General features: G+C 38.3%; 1 protein-coding gene across 4 annotated transcripts in view; it reads left to right on the top strand.

Moving 5' to 3' along the window:
- pth2ra (parathyroid hormone 2 receptor a) overlaps positions 1–26,227 on the top strand; it is a 64,561-nt gene that overhangs the window by 8,726 nt on the left and 29,608 nt on the right. For 3 of the 4 annotated variants that reach the window (XR_010915158.1, XR_010915159.1, XM_067515435.1), the window contains exons 2-8: positions 938–1,043; positions 5,053–5,163; positions 7,610–7,731; positions 9,928–10,025; positions 14,653–14,836; positions 17,211–17,364; positions 19,902–19,962. Coding sequence is in view for 2 of the 4 variants with exons in the window: in XM_067515435.1 (XP_067371536.1) it covers positions 938–1,043; positions 5,053–5,163; positions 7,610–7,731; positions 9,928–10,025; positions 14,653–14,836; positions 17,211–17,364; positions 19,902–19,962 (836 nt within the window). In the remaining 2 variants the exon portion in view is untranslated. Of the gene's footprint in view, positions 1–937; positions 1,044–3,424; positions 4,016–5,052; positions 5,164–7,609; positions 7,732–9,927; positions 10,026–14,652; positions 14,837–17,210; positions 17,365–19,901; positions 19,963–26,227 lie in introns of those variants that run through there. The other variant, XM_067515436.1, reaches the window with a different exon arrangement.

Genomic DNA, 26,227 nt, shown 5'->3' on the forward strand with positions numbered 1-26,227 from the left:
GATCTTCCTCAATTCAGTAGACTATTAGACCAAGCCAATTTCACCTGACAAAACACTGTATCACTCTCATAAGGAGGATTATTAGTACAGTAAGGACTTGTTTTAAGAGAGTTTTTTTAGCGTTACGATTGCCCTGCAATTTACCTACCTACATAATCCATCCATTATCTAGCACATAAACTCTGCACAGGAAGGCCACAACCAGTAGGTGGATTCATATTAAGAACCTTTTAGCTCTGAGGCAGCAACACTAACTATGTCAACTATGTCATAATGCTGTTCTAAAAAATTCAGTGATTTCTGTGTTTTTTTTGTTTTTTTTTCTTGCTGTAGCCCCGTGAGACTGTAATACTCATTACACAGCATTTACATAGCAGAAACTATATTGTGGCACAGGAGGCCAGAATTCTGGATGTGCACACAGAAGATTGTAGTTATATTAAAACCTGGATTGCACACAAACTGTATCACCACGATTTACACCACTGCTCCACGATGACTCAAACAACTCAAAATCATAATAATCATAATACAAATCACTGATGACCGATTGGGGTGATGCACATAATGTAACCTGTATCACATGCACTATTTACTATGCAACTTATTTTGTAAAACATTTTCATTTAACTGCATTTTTTGCAGGGTTAGGGTGCAGCAGTCCGCAGGATCAAATCCTGCCCCACTGAGCCATCAAGGGTGCTGTTCCCAAGTTAGAGGGTTGTGGCAGGAAGGGCATCCAGTGTAAAAAAACTAATTCCAAATCAACATGCGGAACAATTTCCAAGGTCGCGACCCCTGAAGGGAAAAGCCGAAAGCCATTGATTTTGATTTATTTCAATTAAATCATTAGTCAGTTATTATCTTTTCACGCCTTGTCTGACACATGTTGTGGAAGTGGGGTCACAGATTTGATCTTGTTTGTTGTGCTCCACAGATGGGCTTTGATGGTCCTCTCTCAGCACAGGAACAGATGTACATCCTCTATGAAATCAAACTGCAGTGCTACCAGAACCTCTCCAACACTGACCTGGAGTCCTCAGGTATAAAACATTCACAGGAACAGTGACGGTGTTTTAGAAAATGCTTTGTCATCTGAAAATATAACCGCTGTGGCAGATTTTTTAAATCAGGTTTAGCTACTGTAACTACATGTAGCTAAGTCAGCTAATTAGGATTTTCACCTCTTAAGATACAGTGTATATATACATACATATGTATGTATATTTACATATATATACACACATATATATATATCAAGATACAGAGATGAATTTTATTAAAACATATAATTACTTATTATTTTTAAGATAATGTTGCCTGTGGTTGCTGAAATAAACAGCAGGACAGAACTGTTTGTTATCCCAGCATCCACAACTCACACTGGGGTAATACAACACAGTGGATGTTAATACATTACTGATTTGTAACTAACGTGTTAATTTGCTCAGTCACTTCTTATTTTAAACCTTAGGGGCAAAGACAAAAGTTTTTTTTTTATTTTTTTGTTTTGCATCTTGGTTTGTATTTTTTATTTTCTCTTCACTGTCTTCCTATGATGGGGACATTTTTGCCAGGTATTTCCATCCAGCGTTTTCCACAGTATGAACCAAGTGCAGCAACAGCACTGCTGACATGGTCGTGCTGTTCTCTCCTTCTCTGTGCATTGTGAAGATACTTGCACAAAATCCAAAGCATCCAAACATTTGGATATTCACTGTTAGGTTGAGGTGTTCAGGGGATTGAATGTAATATGGACTGTGATGAGGACATGAGTCAGTAAAGGTGTAGATTTGTTTTTTAGTGTCTATTTTTATTCCAGTCATCATGAGTGTTCATGAGTGGCTCTTGGACTTTTTCAATAGAATTATGTGTTTTTTTTTAAAGTACAGTACATTATAGGATGATTTTTCTATCAGTGTAGAAAAACTTTCCCTTTTTGGCCCCCTCATTCATTTTAAATAGGGTGGCCAAAACTTCACCCTTTTAAAATAATGCACTCTAGTATGACCCCACTATGGCCTTTAAAATAAACCAGTGCTGAAATTATCAGCTTTTTTTTTACACTTTCAACAAAGTGGTGCATTAGATTGGATAAACGTTGAAACTAATGAAATGGCCAGTCACATTCACACCTACAGGCAATTTAGCGTCGCCAATTAACCTACAATGCATCTCTTTGGGCTGTGGGAGGAAACTGGAGCACCCAAAGAAAACCCACACAAGCATGGGGAAAACAGAAAGGCTGCAGCCAGCATTCTGATCTTGTACTAAATTCTGTTCTGTCTATTCTGATCTTTGATTTTCTAGTATATTTGACAATCCTAGGGTGTGTTTCAATACAGCATATGTTATCTGCTATGGAAGACCAGACTGTCTGTAACTATATTTGCTCAAACCATCAATACACTGATCAGCCACAACAGTATTACGACCTGGTGGGTTTAATGCTATAGTGGACAGGAATCATTATGCAACAAATACATCCTGCCGATCTAGTTTCAGAACATGTAGTACATCACAGCTTGCTGTGTACAGAGCTGTGAAGAGTGGCCATAGTGCCCATGCTGTCCCCTGTCCACCACAACGTTTAAACCACCACGTGGCTGAGGGGTGTTTTATTTCTTTAATCATCTGCAGTGGTGAGGTACATTTTTCTCAAACTAATGTGATGTTTTTTTGCCACAGCAGAACCTAAGTGTAGCTAACATTTTGAGTGTTGCAGTGTGTTGTTCACTTGTGCAGAAGTTAGGGAACTGTCAGAATGAATGTGTGTTACTAGGAAAAAAAAAAAAGTGGTATCACTGAACCCATTGCCTCGAATCACACTTTTCAGAGCAGAGTCCAGAGAGAAAAGCGAAGCAGTCAGTAGATATCCAGCAGTTTCTGTATGTTTCCAATATGGATGATCTGACATTTAGGCCTACAACTCCAATTCCAAAAAAGTTGGGACGATGAGTAAAATGTTAATACAAACAGAATGCATTACTTAGCATACTCATCAACCCATATTTTATTCACAATAGAACATATACAACATATCACATGTTGTAACTGAGACATTTTACCATTTCATGGAAAATTATAGCTCATTTTGAATTTGATGGCAGCAACGCATCTCAAAAAAGTTGGGACAGGGTGATGTTTACCAATGTGTAGCATCCCCTCTTCTGTCTGTAAACATCTGGGAAGTGAAGAGACCAGTTACTGGAGTTTTAGAGGAAAGTTGTCCCATTCTTGTCTGATGCAGGATTCAAGCTGCTCAACAGTCCTGGGTCTTTGTTGCTGGATTTGTCATTTTATGATGCACCAAATGTTGCAGGCAGGCCACTTAAGCATCTGGACTCTTCTCCTGTGAAGTCATGCGGGTGTGATGGATGCAGTCTGTGGTTTAGCATTGTCTTGCTGAAATATGCGAAGCTTAAAGAGAAATTGTCTGGATAGAAGCTTATGTTGTATGTATGTTATGTCTAAAACCTCTATGTACTTTTCAGCATTAATGGTTCCTTTCCACATGTGTAGGGACTGATGCACCCCCATACCATCAGAGATGCAGGCTTTTGAACTGTCTGCTGATAACAAGCTGGATCGTTCCTCTCTTCTTTAGTCTGCAGGACCTGGTGTCCATGGTTTCCAAAAAGAATTTCAAATTTTGATTCATCTGACCACAGAACAGTTTTCCATTTTGCCTCAGACCATTTTAAATGAGCTTTGGCTCAGAGAACCCGGCAGCATTTCTGGATCATGTTCACATATGGCTTCTTCTTTGCATGACACAGCTTTAACTAACATTTGTGGATTCCACAGTGAACTGTGTTCACAGACAGTAATTTCTGGAAGTGTTCCTGAGCCCATGCAGTGATGTCCAGTAGAGAATTATCCCTGTTTTTAATGCAGTGCTGCCTGAGGGCCCGATGATCACATGCATCCAGTTTTGACTTTCGGCCTTGTCCCTCGTGGGCAGAGATTCCTCTTGATCCTCTGAATCTTTTGATGATATTATTTACTGTAGATGGTAAGTCTTCATGGGAATCTTCAAAGTCTTTGCAATATTAAGTTGAGGATTATTTTCTGAAATTGTTCCACAATGTTTTGGCGCAGTTTGTCACAGATTGGTGAACCTCTGCCCATCTTTACATTCGAGAGGCTCTGCCTCTCTAAAATGCTCCTTTTATACCCAGTCGTGTTACTGACCTGTTGCAAATTAACCTAATTGTCAAATGCTCCTCCATTTATTTTTGATTTGCAGCACTTACTTTTCCAGCATTTTGTTGGCCCTCTTCCAACTTTTTTGAGATGTGTTGCTGCCATCAAATTCAAAATAAGCTAGAATTTTAGATCAAATGGTAAAATGTTTTTGTTGAGGTTTTTGTTTACACATCTTCACAATTTTTTTTGAATTTTGAATTGGTGTTGTACTTAAGGCCTTGATTGTGGAAAGTACTGTGTGTGGAAGTGAAAAAGTAAAGAGGATTTAGATTTGTCTTGAGCTCTTGTTTTCCTGCCATCCCATACACAACTACTGTAGTCTGTGTTAACAGACAAGTGAAACATTAGGAAGGAGACATTTTTAACCTGCCTCTGTAATAGTTAGCTTTTTGCCACAAAACCTGAATATTTTATACTGTGCACTTGCATCATTTCCATCAAAGCAAAGGTGCTTCTATTTTTTTGCTCTCAGTGCATAGTCACCAACATATATTAGTTTTTATTAGAAGTGAATTTCAGCTGTTTTTTAAGATTAGAATTGATATACAGTAAGAAGACATAATTAGTCAAATCATGGTAATTCATTTCACATGAACAATAAACAATTGTCAAAGAATCCACTTCAAATTAAAAAATGTACTTTGATAGGACGTTTATTTATATCCAATTAAAGAGTTAAGTTAAGGCTCATTAGCTATAACTAAAAATAATTTAGCAGATTAATTGCTCAGTACTATTTGTGTATGAGCTAGAGACCAAATAAAAATGTAACTATATGCATTTTTAACTAAAAATAAAAAGAAAGGTACCATGTGTGTTGAGTTCTTCTCTTTCTTGCTACAGATGAAGTGTGCCCTCCAGACTGGGATGGTCTAATATGTTGGCCCCATGGTTCCCCTGGGCTAGTTACCAAGGTTCCCTGTCCATCTTACATCTATGACTTCAATCATAAAGGTGAATAGATTTTCTTCCTCTCCTCAGACTCAGTGTCATCAGCACTGAGAACAAAAATGAATGCAATGACCTTTCAGTAAACGTGAATTCAGGCTGTTGATGTTTTTGATATACTGCAGATTTGCAGCATCAGTCACATTATTCCAAACTAGCACCTTAAAGTTGAAATATTCTGTCATTTTCAAACTTGATCAATTTTATTACATTTGCATATTGATTATTCAAACTAGTAAAGTATGTAGCGATGCATTTTTAACTTTAGCTGATGTTCAGGCTGAGGGTAGAAACAATAATGGAAACTGAAGCCACTGATGTCCATGTACTGTACGAGGCTGTCACATTTGTATAAAATAGCAAATCTGAATACAGGAGAGAGGCAAGGAGTGTGAAAACTAACAAAAACACTGAACTTAAATCACTAACAGACAACCACCGAAAATAAAAAGGATATATCTAAAGCTAAATAATACCAATCAGCCGCAAGAACAAGTAATGGCAAACAGGGGAAACAAACTGGTCTGAACAGGCTTAGCAGACCAGAAGGCCTAACTAGTTCGAGATGACACAGGGATTTAAACAGGTAAGGGTTAAACGAGAGCCTATACTAGCAAGGGCTGAACAATTAAACAACAGGAACACAACTAGTCAGAGCTTAATAAGAACTACAACAGACTGAACAGCCCAAACTAGATAATGACAGAATGACGTACAGGACTACACAAATGGGGTACAACAGTGGGATGCAGTGTAGCTGAATATACATGAGACAAAGATCAGGGCCCCATTCTTCATTCAAATCCTAACAAATCATACATCAAAGTCTCTTATCCTGGATCAGGTTTTCTGGTTAGGTCTGTTTTTGAGAACTGGAGTAGTAAAGCTGGATTTTATCATCTGATATAACTCTAGGCTCTCATGGTTGTTTAATAGACAACATGTATTGACACTAGGAACCCTGATCAGCAGGTTTCCCATTTGCTAAGTGCAAAAAGACAAAAGTGGAGAGTGAGAGAGAGAGAGAAAGATATACAGAGAAAAGACGAGGGGGAGAGTTAGAGAGCATATTTGTTCTCCTGGTAGAAGAATTTATTGATGTTGCAAAATGCAGAAAGATGGAGGCAAAAAGAGTCTGACAAATTAAATAAGAATCATCACTGGCACCACGATATCATGTCTATTGATCTGACAGTGAATTATACGTGTAATCTGTGCTCTACTCAGATCTATACTCAGAGCAAATATGAGTTTAAGACAACCTGGGAACAGTAAATGAAGTTACAATAATATTCATCAAAGTATTAGACCACTCTTAGCCCTGTACTAACATTAATGGTGGAGACCTTATTATTTGAAATCAGAATAAAAACCTTTATTTTCTGTACATTATTGAGAGGTGTCATATACAGGTAAAAAGTGCTGTTGACATTAAAAGCCTTTTTGTGGCGAATGTAATCAGACTGCTGGAGGTGATAGAATAATGTGTTAAAAAGTTATTTAGACCCACATGCTGTTGTATTGTACGGCACTTTATAAACACTCATCTCACATCTGGTATTGCCCTGTTTCCAAGGGTTTGCTTGCACAGGAATGGCACATCCATCGTTGGATGGGCGTCCTGGTCCTGTTCCAGTCTTTTTTACACTGACTATGCCTAAAAAAAAAAACTCCTCCTGAGGAAGTTTGACTTTGTGCATCTGTTGCAAAGACAACTAGCTGAACGTGCCAACGGGTTGTTTTAAATTGTCAGCAGTATAATTCTGCTATCCTGTTATAAAGTTATATAAAGAACGTGCCCAGAAGTGATCCAGAAATGTGAAACAAAACCTCAGACCAATGGCCAAATTGCAGCAGATCCAGAGAATAAAGTGCACACAGAGCAGAGACTGTAGTGAAGTGAGGAGAAAGGCTGACAGCTGGCACAAGGTGGAGACTGGGGTGACAATGAGTTTGTAGCACAAGCTCTGATGATGATCTGGCAGGGACTGTGGGGGAGTGAGGAGTATATTGACTGCTGTTCAGCTGGAGCTCGGTGTGGGCATAGCTGCAGGCCAAAGGGGGGAATGTGAACAAAGGGAGAGCAGAAAAAAGGGCACCCTGTGTGTGTCCAGTGACAGAGTGTAGCAAGTGACAGACAGCAGAAGAGGAGAGTGGCCAGGTGTGTGTGTGTGTGTGTGTGTGTGTGTGTGTGTGTGTGTGTGTATGAGTGAGCAGGAGAAAGTAACAAACTAATGAAAAATAAAACAGGGCAAAGAAATAGATTGTGACACACAGTAGGACTAGACATTTTGCCCTGGAATCACAGATGCTTGTAATAATGTCACTAATGGCTCTGTTCTATTCAAGCCTGCCAGTATAATGGCTTATAAACCACCATTCTGTGACAGTGCCTCATCTGTCTTAAATGTGTTGTGAACATGCAGAATTATTTCAAAGTATCTTTTTACAGGACATGCTTACAGGCAGTGTGATGTCAATGGTTCCTGGGTGTTTGTGGACCGCTGGAACAAAACGTGGACCAACTACTCAGAGTGTCTGCGCTTCCTTCAGCCCAGTGACGAGGAAGGAAGAGTAAGTATTTCTCTAAAATTAAGTAACAGCTAATCCAGTCTTACAGACAGTTGCAGTGAAAAGTAATTTCCTGGTTTTCCTCATAAAATGGTCAAAATGTGATCTGATCTTCACCAAGATCAGAAATATCTGCAAAAAATATATTTCTAAGCTGTTAAAACACAGTCATAATCTTTCATGTCTTTATTGAACACATCGATTAAATATACAAAGTGACAGAGATAAAATTGACGGCAACACTGTGTTTTACTAATTGGCTAAATAATCTTTGGCAGGAATAACGTTCCCTGGAGCTTTGGTCTAGACTCTAGACCAGCACAATGGTAAGGTGGAATTTGGGACCTTTCTTTCTTACAGAACTGCTTTAGCTCTGCCTTAGTCGGGTTATTGTATCTTAATTTATTCTGTAGTAGATTTACATGTTTTTAAAAAGTCAAGGTAGTTTTAAAGCATACCTCCATTCTCATGTCATTGATTGGACTCCAGGTTTGCCAACATTTGACTCCAGTAGACGTTTAGTAACATCAGAAGCCTACTGTATTTATCATCACTTGCGTGTTGTCAATACAGACGTAAGAGATCATAATTGTGTTATAAAACCTTCGGTAAATTGTGATTGTTAATATTTGTGGCTTAGGCGAAGATCAGATCACATTCCATGACCAATTTATGTGTAAAACCAGGAAATTGTGCAATTAGTTTTTGAGACTTGTGACTGTTCTGTACATACACACATAAAAACATGCAAACGCACAGATTGTTATGCGTATGTAGCAGACAAAGCTGAAAACGCCCCTTGATCCTCTGGGGGAGCTAATACGGGGGCTGGTGTGAACAATCTGAGCGTTTCTTTGAAGAATAAAATCAGCAGCATGTGCTTCATCATGCTGCTTTATGGAACAGAAGTTCAAAGCTCCTCATCCTCTAAAGCAGTAGCTTACACTTTCTTTTGCCTCATTACCCTTTAATACGAACCAATGTCTATGGGTTGTTAGCAGTTAATTTGAGGAATGACCTTCCATTTCCACTTTTATTAAAACGTTTGTTTTTTTTTCACTGAGGTGACGCTGTCAAACGAAATCATATCAAACAAACAAAAAAAAAAAGACAGTAATAACCACTACTGTCTGCTACTATGGCACACGGCCCTTTAAAACTTACTCAACAAACAGGAATCATTCGGAAGAATATTTCTGCACCTTTGCCAATGCTGCTGTGTGTCACAGGAGGCATTGAAAGCCCCTTTCCACATTAAATGCGTTTTGGAGCATTTTTTTAAGAATCGTACATATTGTAGCTTAAGTAAAAGTATCAACGTGTATCACAGTGTAGAAATACTCTCTTACAAATGAAAGTCCTGATTTGGAATCTTTTGATAGGTATCTGTAAACCATATAGGTACATGTATAATTCACACGATGAAGTCATTAAAGTTAGGGTAATTCAGTGTTCTTACTAAATTAGACAAACTGTTAGCCACTGTCCTTCTGCAATAACAGACAGGATTTGGATTTAAACCAAAACACTCTTTCTATTTCTATAAATTCTAGTAGTTTTACAAACTTAGTAAATATGAGTGTACTTACTTATACTTATATATAAGTATAAATGTTCACTACCTTTATGTTGATCCATTGTATTCACCTTTTGATTCACACCATCTATCTAAGATCCCATATTGCCTGAGGGACTGTTCGTCATCCGTGCTGTGTGAAAAGGAAAAGAGAGCTATAGCCGTCTTTTGTCCATGGTATCAACTCAATCTTCCAGCTCTCGAGTCTGACCAGTGCTTAAAAAGAGGACATTATCATAGATTTTAGACAAACAGACTCTTTTTTTTTTTAAAAACTCTCATATCTTTTTCAAAGTAAAAGCTCTCCATCTATCGGAGATTAAGGATTTTCTAAGACTTTCTAAGGCTAAAAATCCCTTCCTGGTTTTAATTAACTCCAGACAACACACACTTGGATATACTAACAATTCTGGGAATGGGGCACTGATCCACTGTACCTGCTACAAGTATTAGAGCATTGGTGTCATTTCCACCTTTAATATTCAGAGCAGCTGAAAAATAATAAACACTTTTTTCTACCATGTTTAGCCAAGCAGCCATGAGTCATGCTTCTGTATCTTTTGTGAGAAAGTGTCACTTGAGAGACTGGACTGAAGAACCAATATTTCTCTCTGCATTGACAGCACGACTTCTTTGAGCGGCTGTACGTCATGTATACCATTGGCTACGCCGTGTCCTTCAGCTCCCTGCTTGTGGCTATTGTCATCATAGGATATTTCAGGTAAGACAAGAATTTCTTCATCTGAATAGCCTACGAAGTCCACACTTTATAATTTACCCAGTTCTGAAAAGTCTACGGTTCCCCAGTGAATTGTAAATGTCACAGTGACATCTGAATCTTCTTCTTTTGACTCTGCATATCTGTGTTCTCACTATCCTGCTGTGTTCCAGTTGTACACTAAACCATGTTTTGAAAATGTATTGTGATGTGTTCAGAATGACAAAACTACAAGTGTACTTAAAAATGCCAACATGCACTCAGGTTTTGAGTGTGGTGTTGGTGGCCACTGTTGTCCCACTGTGGTGCATGCACCGTGGAAAAAAAGAATTCAGCAAACTGAGGGAAATGCTATGACTACTTATAACAATAATAAAATATTGAGTCTTGCAATTTGCAAAAGTTCCAGTTTTAGCCAGTCACACTTCTTTCAAGCTGCTAATTGGTAGAATTAATCTGCTTCTGCCCCTCTGTGATCCACATCTGAAAGTCCAGGAGTTGTTTTAGAATCCACAACCCTTTTATTATTTCTGTATCTAGTATCCAAACTCCAAAATAAATCAGGCCAGATCAGTCAGACAGAAGAGAAAATGACTGGGTGACCAAACAGAGCAGGACCGGGACAGAACCCACAAATGCATCCATCCATTATCTTAACCACTTATTCTGTTCAGGGTCACAGGGGGCCTGGAGCCTGTCCCAGCTATCATTGGGTTACAGGTCGCCATTCTATCTCAGGGCCAACACGGAGAGACATACACAGACAGACAATCATTCACACTCACATTCACACCTATGGGCAATTTAGAGTCACCAATTAACCTAACAGGCATGTTATTGGGCTGTACCCAGTGGAAACAAACGCAAGCACGAGGAGAACATGCAAAGTCCTCAGAGAAAGGCCACAACCGGAAGGTAGATTTAAACCAGGGACCTTCTAGCTGTGAGGAGGTAGCGCTAACCACTCCCCACCATGTTGCCCAGAATTCACAAATTAAAATCCAAAAGTCATATCACAGGTCCAACAGATTGTTTATTATTTATTTTATTGATTTTCATTAACAGGAGATCAGGCAAACTTACAGACCAGGAGGCAGAGGCAAAGGTCCAGTGTTCAGTACACAGACAAATCAAAGCAGGACAGTGACTGTCACAAGCAAAGTATGCAAACTGTCAAACAGTTTAGAAAGAATCCCCCTCCCCCTCCCTTGGAAGTCATTTTTAAACAACAATGAATTAAGGTTGATTAATTTTAGGCTTTTCTATTTACAAAAAATAAAAATAAATGTCATATCCAAACCTAGGTGACTGCAAAACGAATCACGTCCATCAAAGTTTCAAAGTAACACACTTAAATCATGACTGGCCAGTTGGTTTCCAAAATCACACAATTAATCAAATGGAGATACTGAGAGTGTTTATACTTGTTGCCTCGGCTCCTTAGCAGTCGAAGCTTTGTGGGAGATTGGCAAAGAGAAAAAAGTTCACTCTGAAGGCATGTGGGAGACTGAAGTCAAATGGTTTCTAGTCAAGTTTTAAGGTCTGATGAGACTCTAATTGAGCTTTTTGGCCATTAGATTAAACACTATGATTGGTGCTGCAGCTGCAGTTGGTGAAGCTTGTAATTCTTGAAATCTTTCTGGCCTTTCTGTGACTATTCTCCTTCAGTTTTCAGGACGACCTTCTCTAGGCCGATTCTGTTCATATGTTGCAGTCCTTCAGTTTCTTAATGATGAATTTAACTGTGTTCCAAGAGATAAGTAATGACTAGGATTTTTTTCTATCCCCTAACTTCTGCTTTTCATTAATCTGTCCACAGAGTTGATTGCAGTTTTTATCTTTTTGGTAGAATTCTGATCAAAAATATGAGGTAGAACAGGTTGTGCAAACTCTAGAAGCAGCAGTTCAAAGTGACCTTGAGTAGGACACTGAACCCTGAAGTTAATCATGTGTGTTCCTCACTTGAAAAAGCATGAGCCAATGTAAATGTGATTGATCGATGTGTTGTTCCACTTCAAACTTTGTGAGTTCACATTGGTGCGGTGCATTTAGCACAAATAAAAAAAGCACAGGGACTGGAGTGCCATCATTTGCACCACAAACATCCTCCTTGATGACAAGATAACATTTTTAACTGCCTTTAATCCTGTAATTCCATTGACAAGGCTCAGGTTTATTATGATAGTTTACAGTAGGTGTAATCATCGCATCAGCACTTGAAAACACTTTTGGAAATCCCTGCCTACTTGAAACTGAATGCAATGACAGGAGCCTGCTTAGCTGAATGGGGCCCTGCTTCAAAGGGCTAGGGCAGCGGACTGAGACAAGGACCAGAAAACTATATTGTCACAGCTGAAAATATTTATACACAGTTATACTATCTGAAAAAAAATCCTTATAGGCACACTATTGTCTGGCCACTGCAGTGCAACTATTAGGAGACTACTCACTGTAATTTCAGATTCGAGGAAACTAGTTTCATGATTTTTCAAGCTTTCTACGTAAAGGTTATTCATTGTAATAAACACCATGCCGCTGTTAATGATGGGTACTCTGTGTGAGGAGAAGTAGGCATTCTTCGAAACAAAGTGGGATCTTCTGTAATTAGGGGTTCAAACTTGACAAGATCAGCTCGGGAGTCTGGACTTCTAAGGACTGGAGGACAATTAGCACTTAGGACCATGGTGTTCTTGCAGCTACACAATTGGTGCTTGTAATTATACAACTCTATCTTTCCGAATTGTGACAAAATAGTTTCACCCATGCTGACTAGACTCACATATCTGGGAAAGAAAAATTTAATTACCAGTGAAAATTTTAAACCAAACATGGCAAAAGATGCCTCTGTTCAGTTTGTTTATATATAGGGGTGCGTAAAATGAAAAAGAAAAGCTCTTACGCTTAAGTTTAAAGTCTGGCTTTATGAGAAAAAAACCCAACAATATTAATAGTGAAAGTGTTTATTTTCTGTAGGAACTGCCACATCCACAGTTGCATGTTGTTTGATATGGAGCAATGACATATCCAAAGAGTAATAAAGAAATAATAACCGCCTGGTTGCAACTACCACAAAACTATAGTGTGACAAAAACTCAATACATCTTGAAGTAAAATAATAAATTGAATAATAAATATTTAACAACTCTGATTTATTTATTACTATCTGTAATGCAAATGATTTGTATCAGCCTCAGATCTGAACAGATCTGAACAGCTCTCCTTGTGATGAAGGTTTTACATTCACTTAGCTTCTTCTAAGGAGCCCGTGGTGATCAGGGCTGCATGTTTGAATAGGAAAGCTTCAAACATTGTATATTTTGTGGATCAGTTGGAGCTAAGATTTCAAAGAGGCATCAAGAAGCCTTTGTGACAAGCACAGGTCTTATATCTGCTGTGTGTCTTACTTCATAAACCATCTCGCGAATCTTTGATTCTACTCAACCTCCCTCAGCTCTCTTTAGAGACACTGTCACAGTAAATAGCGTGCGTTTCTCAGTATGAATATACAGTACATTAACATTAGCAAACTGTAGTCATCATCTTATTACTATGCTAAGTGTCTCTGCAGTATCTGAAGCACAATAATGACACCACTAAAAATATTTCCTGTGATATAAACCACAAAATTAAATAATTACCTGGAAACATATCTTCACATCACACGTTAGAAAGCTTCAATATACAGATATCACACAGTGCTCTCTACTATAATTAAAAGATTTAGCCATTTAGGGAATTATGCAGCTTTGGTGTCGGCCAAATATCCAAACACTGTTTTGTTGCTCACTGAGTGGAAGGTTCTGAACATTATTCACAGCAGCAGCTTCTACTGCAACATAACTGGCTGTGATAAGGATGGAAATCCCTGCTTATATACAGTACAGTATGTGTGTAGAGGAGCACTTCAGTTGGAGTGCAGCTGCGAAAAGGGCCAAGTTTCTGTTGAATATGCAGTCACTGAGAACAAATCACGTTTCATTGAGGAAGAGGTGCAGATGCACGTAGAAGTGCTGAGCTGGCTTCTGTTATAAAATTCTGCAAGGACAACAATGTGTCATTTCCAGAAGCCTAGTGATGTGGCTCACAGGCCCATATACCTGTGAGCCAGTGAGATGGTTTGCAAAGTCCCTAACAACTAGTTTGCTGTAGGTGTAACATCAGGGGAAACAAGCCCCTGGGATTCAAATAAAACGCAGATGCCATAAGCTACAGTGCAGACATTTGCTGCATTGACACTTTCACCTCTCCCAAAAAAATAGACAAGGTCACTCATGACTAATCTCTTCCCTGTTATACAGAATTGTTGACTGTATTTTCTGATGGATGCAACCTAAATAGATTTATTTTCTTACACTGAGCCTCTACTATAGAGAGTAGAACCTGCTGAGAAATGAGGCAACACGATTGAAACCTTTACCTGGAAACAAACTTGAACTGTTACATTCAGTTCTCACCTTCCAAATGTTCCACATACAAACATTTTTGTATTTCATTTTTACCCTAGCTTTGCACTTGTTCCCATCGAGACGTCCTCTACTATATGTACATTCACTTTCACCTACAGTTCAACCTTAAATAAATGTGACCTGAACACATTGTTTTTAATTTAAATGTTTTGCTTTCTTGACAGGCGTCTTCACTGCACCAGAAACTACATTCATATGCACCTGTTTGTTTCCTTCATGTTGCGAGCAGTCAGCATCTTTGTGAAAGACAAAGTTGTCTATTCCAGTGTTGGATTACAGGACTTTGACTCTGCCCTGCTGGACAACTTAAAAGCCGTTAGCATGGCATCACCGAACAAATCTCAGTATGTAAGTACCCTTTTTTTTTCATTTCCTTTTCATCCTTCAGTGCCAACAACTGTCGATTTAACCATTAGACCTTAATTAAGATTATCGCGACAGGTTAGTCATTAGACTGTGATTCAAACTGAAGAGTCTGTCTTGCTGGAATCTTGAATTGCACATGGCTGCTACCCTATGGGTGGAGATATAATAGCACATCTGTGGGCTTGTTTGTCTTCCGTGCACGTTTAGATGCCGTGTGAAGTAAGCTACATGATTCCTTTTTTTAATATAAGTACCACAGGTGCTAGAACCCTGTCATTTTGTAAGGAGTTTTTCTGTATATTTTCTTAAGAATTGTTAAAAAGGATTTAAAAATATCCCATCACTCATTAAAGGGAGAAATAGCTTCAGCTGAGCTGATGGCGTTATTTCACACAAAGAGACCTGTGGATGATCTCCTACATCCGACATATGTTACATTGAAAAAGAAGGTTTAACTGAAATTTATTGAGATAATTGAATCTCTTTTCACCACTTAATTCTAGTGTTGCTGTATGACTGCAGTTTGTATATCCAGGTGTGTTTTAGTGGGCTGAATCATGAGTCTTGGTTTGTTTTTTTTAATCCCCGATCCAGCCCTGCCCTTGATTATATAGTGTTATTCTAGCAAAGCTGTTTGTTTAAGTCCTAGTTAGAGAAACTCTCACCCTGACCAGGAAGACAGCGACAGACTTACAGGCACATGTAAATAGTAGTTAACACACTCAACTCTAGTGCAGTTAATGTGCATGCATTTACGTACTCATTGATTTCACTTGTTGACAGCCTTTTATAAATGTTGCTCAGTTTCAGCTAAATGAGTGCTCAGTATTTTAAGCATTAGTGTTACAACCTTACTCCATACAGAGGTGTAAACATTAACTCTAATCACTCATCAACAAGCACAGCTTTATTGATTGTGCTAAATTGCTATGACAGGTATTTTAGTAAGAGAATATCTCTACTGAAAATAAATATTTAACCTCTGCTCTGATCATTATCATTTCTATTTTCATGAAAGGAAAGGAGGCCAAACATGACTCGGGTCCTCAGTTTGCTAAAATGTGGAAGGTTTGGTAACAAACACATATCCTGAGGCAGGGACAGTGTGTTGACTCTGTCTCTCCCACATCTCATTTTCATATTCACATTTAGCAGTGCATGCAAGTGAATCCAATGTGTATCCACATTTTTTATTTGGATCTATTTGGATTTGTTTGGAAATCCGGAGTGAAATAAATGGATGACAGCTGTTGGAAAAGACAAAACTTGCGAGTAGGAGAGTTAATTAAAAGTGTTTTTCAGCTTGATTTTAAACCATGTGATAAAAAAAAAAAACAAATCCCTTTTTGTTTTGCTGCAGGCATTCTCATTTCTGATGCTGCAGCACCTTGAAATTAAATTAATGTTATTTCTTTTGTTTTGTCAAAATAACTGTGCTACAGAATCAACACCTAGTTGCCTTTAATGTGGCTCGTGTGATACAAATGCGTTGATAAATTGGAATGATTAGGTGTCTTTGGTCTTCTTTTGTGAGCAATGCTTCCTCAAATTTCATACGAATGGAGAGGGGAATATGTCGCTATTATGCAGTGAAAGATAAACACTAGCAAAATGTATATAAAGATGCCTGGTTATTTAATGACATATCTATTAACTTGGCATCTGCAGGGTCCATAAAGCAGTGTAAAAAGTCATGTTAAAACTACTTTCTGTCTTTATGTTTTTTTGCCTAAAGTAGATACATGTGGACAAATGATCTGCTGTGGTGACCCTGAACTCACAGGATTAAAAAAAAGAAAAAGTTACAGAGGTGCTACGTGCTGTTGTTAAATGTTAAAGTACTAAAACAAAATTTAGGTAAAAATGCTAAATTATAAATGTAAACACAAAATCATTATTACTTTATCATTATTACCTCTTTTTAAATTCTAAATGATCAGAATTTGTTAGTATAATTTAAGGATTCATTGTTGTAATTGTGTCTGTCACAGTCTTAATGCAGTAGTTAAAGTGGAGGCTGTGCTTTTACTGTACATTGCTATTATAGTGGCCCAAACTAATGTTTGTTGGTTGCCAAAAGTTGGTGTTCACACTTAAATTAGAACAGATTTGATGGATTTCACTTACAGGAACTTTGCAGCTCCACTGCTGTGTACTTCCTCATTGTGGTGCAAATTTATTCAGCAAGGTCCTACAAAATGTAATTAGTCTACTCTCCTAGGGACACCTATGGTGTAAGAATTGTTTGTGTGAAGCACCATGATAACAATAATGTGTCAACACAAAGCCAAGCAAAGGAGCAGGTTGCAGCAGGTACAAATGGGATATGATAGAAGTGTTAATGTTCTGCTTTCAGATTGGCTGCAAGGTGACAGTGCTGCTCTTCATCTACTTTCTGGCCACTAACTACTACTGGATCCTTGTGGAAGGCCTCTACCTCCACAGTCTCATCTTCATGGCCTTTCGATCAGACTCCAAATACCTCTGGGGCCTCACATTTATTGGATGGGGTAAGCAAAATAAATAAATAAATAAACCCATTTATTTTTTTGCAAATAGCACTGAAGACACAGTACAACCTGACTAAAGCACATTCTAATCAATCAACTTGCTTCACCTTCTTAAAATAGTATGTATGATAAATAACAACACAATGTACACATTCTGCATATTGTATATATTGCATAACCTGTTTTTCTCCTGCATCAGCCCCTAGGAAAAAAGTTGTTTGCCTTCATATACTTTTGGCCTATCGTCTGTGTTTGGTTCTGTGCATTTTAGATAAAAAGACATTACATTTTTCTATGTCAGACCGCAACTGAAACTAAATCCATATTCTGTTCGCCATATTGCTATAATCATGGATTTCCAGTTCACACCTGACTGTGTAACATTGCCTACTGTGGCTGAGATATTCTCTACTCTAATATCTCAGTGATTGTTGTCCTCTTGACCGCATTGCATTAGTCATAGAGCGCTGTGCATTAGTAACATGCTTTTATTGCATCTATCTTCATATACTATGAATGGATCCTTATTTCTGTCAAAGTACAGTCCTGCTCTGATGAAACTGACAGATGTAGGAATAGCATTTTGTTTTTAATTGTTTTGTGTGTGTGTGTGTGTTTGTGTAACAGTGAGAGAGAAAGATACATTATTAATTTTATTCTTGTTTGACATTTTTGTGAATGAACCTTGAAGCTGCAATATGGCAGTTGTATGGATGATTTTTTTTTTACACAGAAAAACATCTGTACTCTTGATGACTAACACACATGATGAATACATTTTAGTCCTTTTAAAACATTTGTAACATCTTTTTTCCTCTGATGCATTTAGGAGGACTGTGCATTACCTCCACACATTACACCTCTTTCTCTTCTCTAACATTTTCTCTTTTTTACATGTTCCATCTTTTTGCTACAGATGGGATACAGCATTGATTTATTAAAATGGTATTTGAAAGACAGGGGATGTACCAGCTTACCAAATTTGTCATATTTAGTTAGTATTTGGAGTAATTGAGGGCATTAGAGAAGAAAGTGACATTTCCTTAGTCGCTCCGACACAGCCACAATCATCATATTATGCACTAATTTTTACCTAAGAGCCACATAAAGTTCAGAAAAATGATCTATGACAAAACGCAATTTACATTCCCTGTCAGATTTCAGGGGTCAGGCCAAATTCTCACAGTTTTAATATGTGTAAATAAATGTAGCTCTTCCCATTCATTTCCTGGTACTCCCCACAGAGGTCCCCTTTAAAACAACGCAGCCTTGGGGGATAGAAAAAGTTGGAAGTGGTTGAATGATTTCTGCACTTTACATGTCTTAATTGTAAGTATGAACCCTTTTCTGTACTTATGGATCCCACTCTGCTGCCTTGGTTTGCAACTGCAATGTATATTTTTTCCTGTAACACACTGGTGGCAGTCTCGGCTGTCGCAGTTAATACAATAATAATACAATTTCAAAACATATTAAAATTGCTGAAAGGTGCAGACGGAGGTGACTCTTTAAAGTGGACGGTACAGTAGGTTGAAGCAGGTCTTTAGCAATGCAAATCTAAACTCTTCACACAGTCAGAATTAAATTAAAGAACAAATAATGTATCAAGTCTTGGGATTTTGTTTGATGCCAAATCAAACAAGATAGTTTGATACCAAATCAATTTGGTAGTGTTGTTAATAAGGTCAGAATAATTCTAAAATTAAAGGGAGTTATGTTGTTTCTCTTAAAGGCTTTTAATAGTATAGATTCTGCTTTATAAGGTGTAAAATGAGTGAAAATACTTTTACGTGTCATCTGGCCAGGATTGCTTTGTTTCTGTTGCAGTAGAGCCAGACAGCGGCTGTGTCATGTCGCATTGAGTCATTTAATTCCAGCGCAGCACACTGAAAGAGCTCTCCAAACAGAAGAAGTAATAAAGACACAGTAGCTGGGATGTGATGTTCTGGGTAAATGAAAGAGCTGCTTCTGTGGAGAGTTGACACACATCAACACTGGTGGTTAGGGTGATGTGTGAAGATGTAATTATGCGTGTCAATATGCTGGCAGTGTGTGGGATTATGAAGAAATAGATGCAATAACAACACACCTCTGGGAGATGGCCTTATTTTTCCCATCACAACCAACTGGTACTGTAACTAATGGGACCAATATGTCAACTTTGAGTAACACTATTCAGGGACAGCATTCAAGTACACTGTCTAAAGGTGCTAATGCTAATCGAGAATCTGGTTCTTAAAGTTGTTTGTGGGATTTTAAATCGAAGGTGTTAGATGGATTATTGTGGTCATAATTGACCATCCTATACTGTAAATTCATTAAACCTGATCTCTGAGGTCATTTATTTTACCTCAATTTGAAATTCCAAATATTAAAATGTTATAGGTATGTCTAAAATTACACACAAGTGAAACCATTACCTTGTAATATGTGGCATCATATCTTCCCGTCTTGACAATGTATTTTTCCTAATGTGATGTTTAGGAGACCACAGTATTGGAATAACACAGCTCATTATTTGTTTTGTGTAATTGCAGGTGTACCAGCTGTTTTCGTGGCAGTGTGGGCAATTGTAAGAGCAATGCTGGCAGATGCAAGGTAAGACGGGATGTCATTCCATGCCTATTAGCATGTCCACTTTCACATCAAGTAACTCGAAAACATCAACTCGATGCCAAGATTCAAACAAAAAAGAAAAAGGTCAACAAGTCTGGAGGATGAGCTCCAAAATAAACATCAAAGTAAACCTAAGCATTCATAATTAGTGCTTAATTATTGTGCCCTTTGAATCATCGGTAAAATCAAATCAAACATGCACGATTTCACTTCTCTGGGGATGTTTTCTTTAAAAAGTTGTCATGTTATGTGCAATTTCTGCTCAAAAGTATTTGGACATCTAAGGAGGATGTGTGACCTACACGTAACACACCGGAGCCACAAAATGACATCCTCACACAACCAGACGTGGCTTTCTGTCATAATGAAATGATGAAAGGACGTTTCCCAAACTGTTACCTGTTGTCACAAATATCACAGAGAGAGTTCCATTCTCTGGGAGCCAGTACAACAAATGATGCTAGGTTTACATATTTTCTTTCTCTCAAATACAATGAATTGCAACCCTGTTTTGCTGCAGTCCAGGATTTTAACCAAACACCAACCAACCAAACAACAGGTCCAGCATACATACATCAGAATTAAAAGAAATAAACACTTGAACTATATCAGTCTGTGTGGAATGAATGTATACATTATACAAGTTTCACTTCTTGAATAGAATTAGTGAAATAAATCAACTTTGTGAAGATATTCTAATTATATGACCAGCACCTGTACATGGTGATATGAAATTCAAACATTAAGAAAATGCTAAACTTTTGATTGCTAATTATTAAATGCAATTGTGCTCACCTCACCCACTGGCTACTCGGGGCTGAGTGTCTTGCCCAAGGACACATAGCTACTTGACACATAGCTGGGACTGGGGATCGAACTACTGATCACGTGGTCCGTGAACAGCTGCCTTACCAACTGAGCTACAGCTGCCCCTCCAGTTCTAACATATCATATCAGATGGCCATCTCTTTATATAGAACTACACGGGAGTAAAGGTCTTTTGTTTGATCGCTGTAACAGCAAGTAGTTAAAAATAGTGACGGTTGACATGGGATTAAAAATGTTATATGCCTGTGTGGGTGAGGTGTGTGTGTGGGTTTGTAAAAGCTTCCAGTTTGTGTAAGCGTGTGTACATCAACGGTCCATTTTAAGGCAGCCCAATTGTGTGTCTAAGTAAAGTTTGTTGGGTGTCTTGTCTTGAGCTATTTCGGTTAGTGTTGTGGGTGAGGGCTCTATAGGTCACGCTAATCTTATAAGATCAGTCACCCTACACTCAACTAACAGTGAGCAGAGCACACCACATTCTGCTGTTCCTCCTTTTAAATAATAAGATATTGTGGATAACAAGGTAAAAAGATGTTGGTGGTATGGTGGTACTAACAAGCAGCCCTGCTGTGCATCGGCCTAAAAATGGAAATATTACAAATTTATTTTACCACCCGAAGCATCGATATCTTGAAGACATAGAAGGCAAACACTTAGAGTCAAACACCGGTATTGTCTAACCTGTCCCCTGGAGCAAGCGTAGCAACAAACTGTATTGTCAGCATTTCCTACCAAACAAAAAAAGGCACAGAAGTCACAGAGACATCATACAAGCTGTTGCTGTTCACATTGCAATGCACACTGTGTCAGTACATGCTATAGAAAATCAGGATTCATAGAGTTAATTAAAGTTCTGGACCCAAAACACGAGCTTCCCCACCTTTACACATGACACTGAAAACCAGCTAAAAACTATAGTCAGCTTCACAACCACCTCTGATCTGTAAACAAGTTGCACGAGTCACTAGGAGTTTGCGTGACTGCAAACTCTCATCTGCCCAAATTTACAAGAATTTGTGAGCACAGGTGATCAGGGCCACACGTGGGTTTACATCCAACCTAAAGAGCTTCAAAGGGTTTCTATTTCAGTCAAACCACATTCTCCTTTTGAGCCACACAAACAACCTATAACCTTCGAGGTGTTTTCTTTTTTTTTTTTTGCACCTAGGGGAGATGCTGAATGAGAATCATGCCACAGCCTTTTGGTGAAACTAAACTTGTAGCTTTAAAGAAAGAAATGAGGTCAGTCATTTATTTTCTCTAGCACTGAGTATAAAAGCAAAAAAGACATTACATTCAACTATAGACTACATACGTGGGGGAGCTGGCGCATACAAGCAAACCACAACTAAAATTGATGTAGCGACTGCAAAATTTAGAGTCACGCCAACCTTTACTACAAACTGTCAGATTTTGGATTGTAACTAAAAGCCAGGGAGGAAGAAGACGGCACAGACAGGCTGGCGGATGAGATTAGAGTGAGATTTAATATAATAAAACACTGTCTTAAATCAAGATCAAGGGAAAATGAAAAATCAGTTTTAAAAGACAAGGTAGGGTTCACACAGAAAGTCCAGATCCTAGCCAAAGGCTGAAAGGGGGCAAATGGAGGCGGGTTAATAAACAAAGATTAAATATACAGGAAAAGAGAACACCAGGTAACAAGGAGCAGCTGGAAGGTGAAGTGGCTAGACAGACAACAGAAAACAGAGCAGGAGGGCCAGGTGTACAGGTGGAACAGATGCAAGAGTGGGGGCATCTGGTGGCTTAACGGGGGAAACATCAAGGGGCAAAATGGACAGACTGAACTCAAATACCTGCAGGAGCAGGATGAGGTGTGAAACAATTAGGGCAAATGTCGTGTTGGAAAAGAGCAGCAATACACATGCACAGGGAGAACATTCAGTCCCTGCACAGAAAGGCTGCCACTGGAATCTGCTTTCAAACTGGGGACCATCTAAGAGTGCGACCCCAGCTCCTACCAATCCACCACCATACTACCTAAATGTCAAACTGTCCATCCACCCAATTTCCGTAACCAATTATCCTTTGTAGGGTCCCTGAGGGGCTGGTGCCTAGCAGGGTACACGTACACCCTGGTACGGCATGGCTCAGTTCACGGGTTTATCAGCATAGCATGTCCGTGTTATACCTTCATAAGTTCCTAGCCCACATGAACTTACAAGACACCATAAATGTCTTTTCTCCTCAAGTTCTATAGCCAAACATAATATACGTATTCTACACAAGGATCCCCTCCTTCTGGTTTAATTCTTTTTCACATAGGGTTCCACACCAAAGTTGTCTTTTATCAAACAATAAGTCTGTACCTCGGGTTTGTAGCACACCTCCACTGATTATCTTAGGCATCAGGAACCACTTCTGCCGTGCATCAGAAATGTTACATGTAATTTAGTTTGAAAAACAAAAATGACATCAACAATAAAGAACAAAACTTTAATCTCAGGAATCCATGGATGGTCATATAAAATATCCCAATTAAAAGTCTTTCTCCTGAGCCTTTGTTGAGGCATATTCCCACGTCTGTTTTAAAAGTTTTTAAAAATTCAAATCATCTCACTATGTCTAAGTCTGCATTCAGAGTTCCCAGCCATTTCCCCACTAAAAGCCAAAGAGTGGAGCAAATTGACCTCTCAAAAATGAACAAATTGCTGTGTAATGTATTGTGTTAAATTTGACCTGTTTATACATGCTGAGTTAGCAGGAACATTGATGCCATCTGTAATAGGGAGATGCTTATTTAAGATAAAACCCAAATATTTGTACTAATCAGCATATAATAAGTCAGTTAAACCAAGTTTAAATATAACATGACTCCTCAAAACCAGTTTTTGTCTCTAGTGTAATATTTAGATTTTATCCTGCTTTACCATTAGTCTTCATTTCCAGGACCAATCAACTACAATCTAGAGCATTTTCTGCAGATCTTCCTCATTGTCCACCAATAAAATAGTATCAGTGTAAAGTGAAATGCTAATGAGGAAATCATCTATCTTAAAGTTGGCAAAATCATTAACATAAATTAAATACATCTCCTTTCTTTACCCCAAATTATCCAGGCAATTGCTGCTGCATATAAAAACTTAATGGCATTTTAAAACTTGCCATCAGTTCCTAAGAACAGCAGTGAAACTGTAACAAATGTGTGTCTCTGTTTTACTTTGGCTCAAATTAAAGCTTCTAACTTACAGTAAATTGCCACCTCGATTAAGTTCACTTAAATCTCCCTAAAGTTAAAAAATAAAAAATAGTGTTCAAAATTGAATGTTTGTGGATGAGTGGTTAAGTTACATGCTTGTAACATACATGTAATAATTCTGATTAATATTACACAAAACAACTATTGCTTATATTCACAACTGATCTAATTACCTTCACATTACTAAAATCCCACATTCACCATGAATCTCATCTCATTCTTTCTTTCTCTGCATCCTACTTGCAGCCTGCATGTCAACATTTTTCAGACCATATGCACAGGAGCATAACCTTGTGTCTGTAGCTTTGTACTCAAACTGACACAAGTCCAGCGGGAATATATTAATTGCTCTTTAAACAACAGTGTAAGAGCTCTGTGAAGGAGGAAATGCTGTTCTGTTGTTACAGCTAAGGTCGGTTGATGCTCAGTGACCGGAAAAATAGCCTGTGCACACTGAAAAATAGATTCAATAAAACAGTGCAATACAAAGTCTCAGACACTCATGTACTTGTTGAGACTGTCAGAATTAGGCTGAGCTATGTAATAATTGTTAGTGATTAGTTGTAGATCTATTTGAAGAGAGTGAATTACATTCTTACATTACATTTCTTTCAGTGAACAACATGGTGCTAACACATTTGATATATCGCTTTTGACATTTTAATTTGGGAAACGGTGGCGTTTTAAGGCTGACATAGGTTAAATTGTCAAATTATGCACTGATTCCTCTCCACGTCTCCCCATCGTTAGCTTTCATGAGGTTTAGGGAGTCTCTGTGTGTAACACACTTTAACCACCTACTTTTATGACATTTCCACTACATTAAACCTACAGTGGTTGTCATGGAGAAATGGCCAGGTCAAACTCATTTGCAAACCAGTGTGAAGGAGCTTTAATTTGACATCCAGGTAAAATAGAGAAAATAGTCCCAAAACTATTAGTTTCACTTGTATCTAATATTGGTATTGTATGCAAGACCTGTATGCATGCATCCACACACTGAAAATTAAATGCAGAGGTACTTTAGCACAGGCAGAGGCAGCCATTTGCAAAAGGAAGGAAAAAATTTGTTCATGACATAAATTCATTAGATTGGAAAGAGAGAGTGAAATGGAAAACATGAACTAAAAAATGAAGGAACTGTACAGTATGAAGGTTACATTTATCTTGAAGTATTTTCATCAAAATAAAAACGGCTAACTTAAACAAAACATTAATTAAAATGGATAATTGGAAAATGGGCAGCCTGAGTTGCGGCCTGCGACCATCGGGTCAGAGGTTCGCATCCCGCTCTTCCAAACCACATGTCAAAGTGTCCCTGGGCAAGTCACTGAACCCCCAACACCCTATTCCCCCCCCCAGCTGCACGGCACTGGTCCGAAACCGGGTAGAAATTGGGGAGGGTTGGGGAAGGTTGGGTCAGGGAGGGCATCAAGCGTAGAAACTGTGCCAAATCAACATACGGACAATGATCTGCTGTGGCGACCCTGACGTCACGGGACAAGCTGCAGGAACAAAAAAAATTAAAAATTGGAAAACTTAGGGAAAAAAAGAAAATGGACATTTAGCTCAGGGCCAATTGTACATTTTTATAAATATCTTTAATATCTAGGTCACTAACCATACTGCTGTTTTGTGTTGTTGTTGTTCATTTCACCGTCTGTCTTTGCTCTTATTGTTGTCTTTGAATCTTTGGGGAAACGTTTGTGTCAAATGTTTGTGTATATGTAGATAAGTTCTAAACAAAGTGTGAATTCTAATCTTCCCTTTTTTCACATAGAACACTTGATCTGGTGCCAATTTAATTCTCAGTGTATCTTCTCTCTCTCTGCACCTCCAACACCGTACAGTTTGTGTAAATGTATTTTGTTGGGATTTTATGTGACAGACCAACACAAAGTGGCACATAATTGTGAAGTGGAAGGAAAATGATGAATGGTTTTAAACTTTTTTTACAAATAAATATCTAAAAAGTATGGTGTGCATTTGTATTTAGCCCCCTTGAGTCAATACTTTGTAAAACCACCTTTTGCTGCAATTACACCTGCTGTCTTTTAGGTTAAGTCTCTACCAGCTTTGCACATCTAGAGAATGAATTCTTTGCCCATTCTTCTTTTCAAAACAGCTCAAGCTCAGTCAGATTGGATGGAGAGCATCTGTGAACAGCAATTTTCAAGTCTTGCCACAGATTCCATTTTAGCT

The sequence above is a fragment of the Channa argus genome, chromosome 9 (genome assembly GCF_033026475.1).
Source record: "Channa argus isolate prfri chromosome 9, Channa argus male v1.0, whole genome shotgun sequence".
NCBI classification, from domain to species: Eukaryota; Metazoa; Chordata; class Actinopteri; order Anabantiformes; family Channidae; genus Channa; species Channa argus.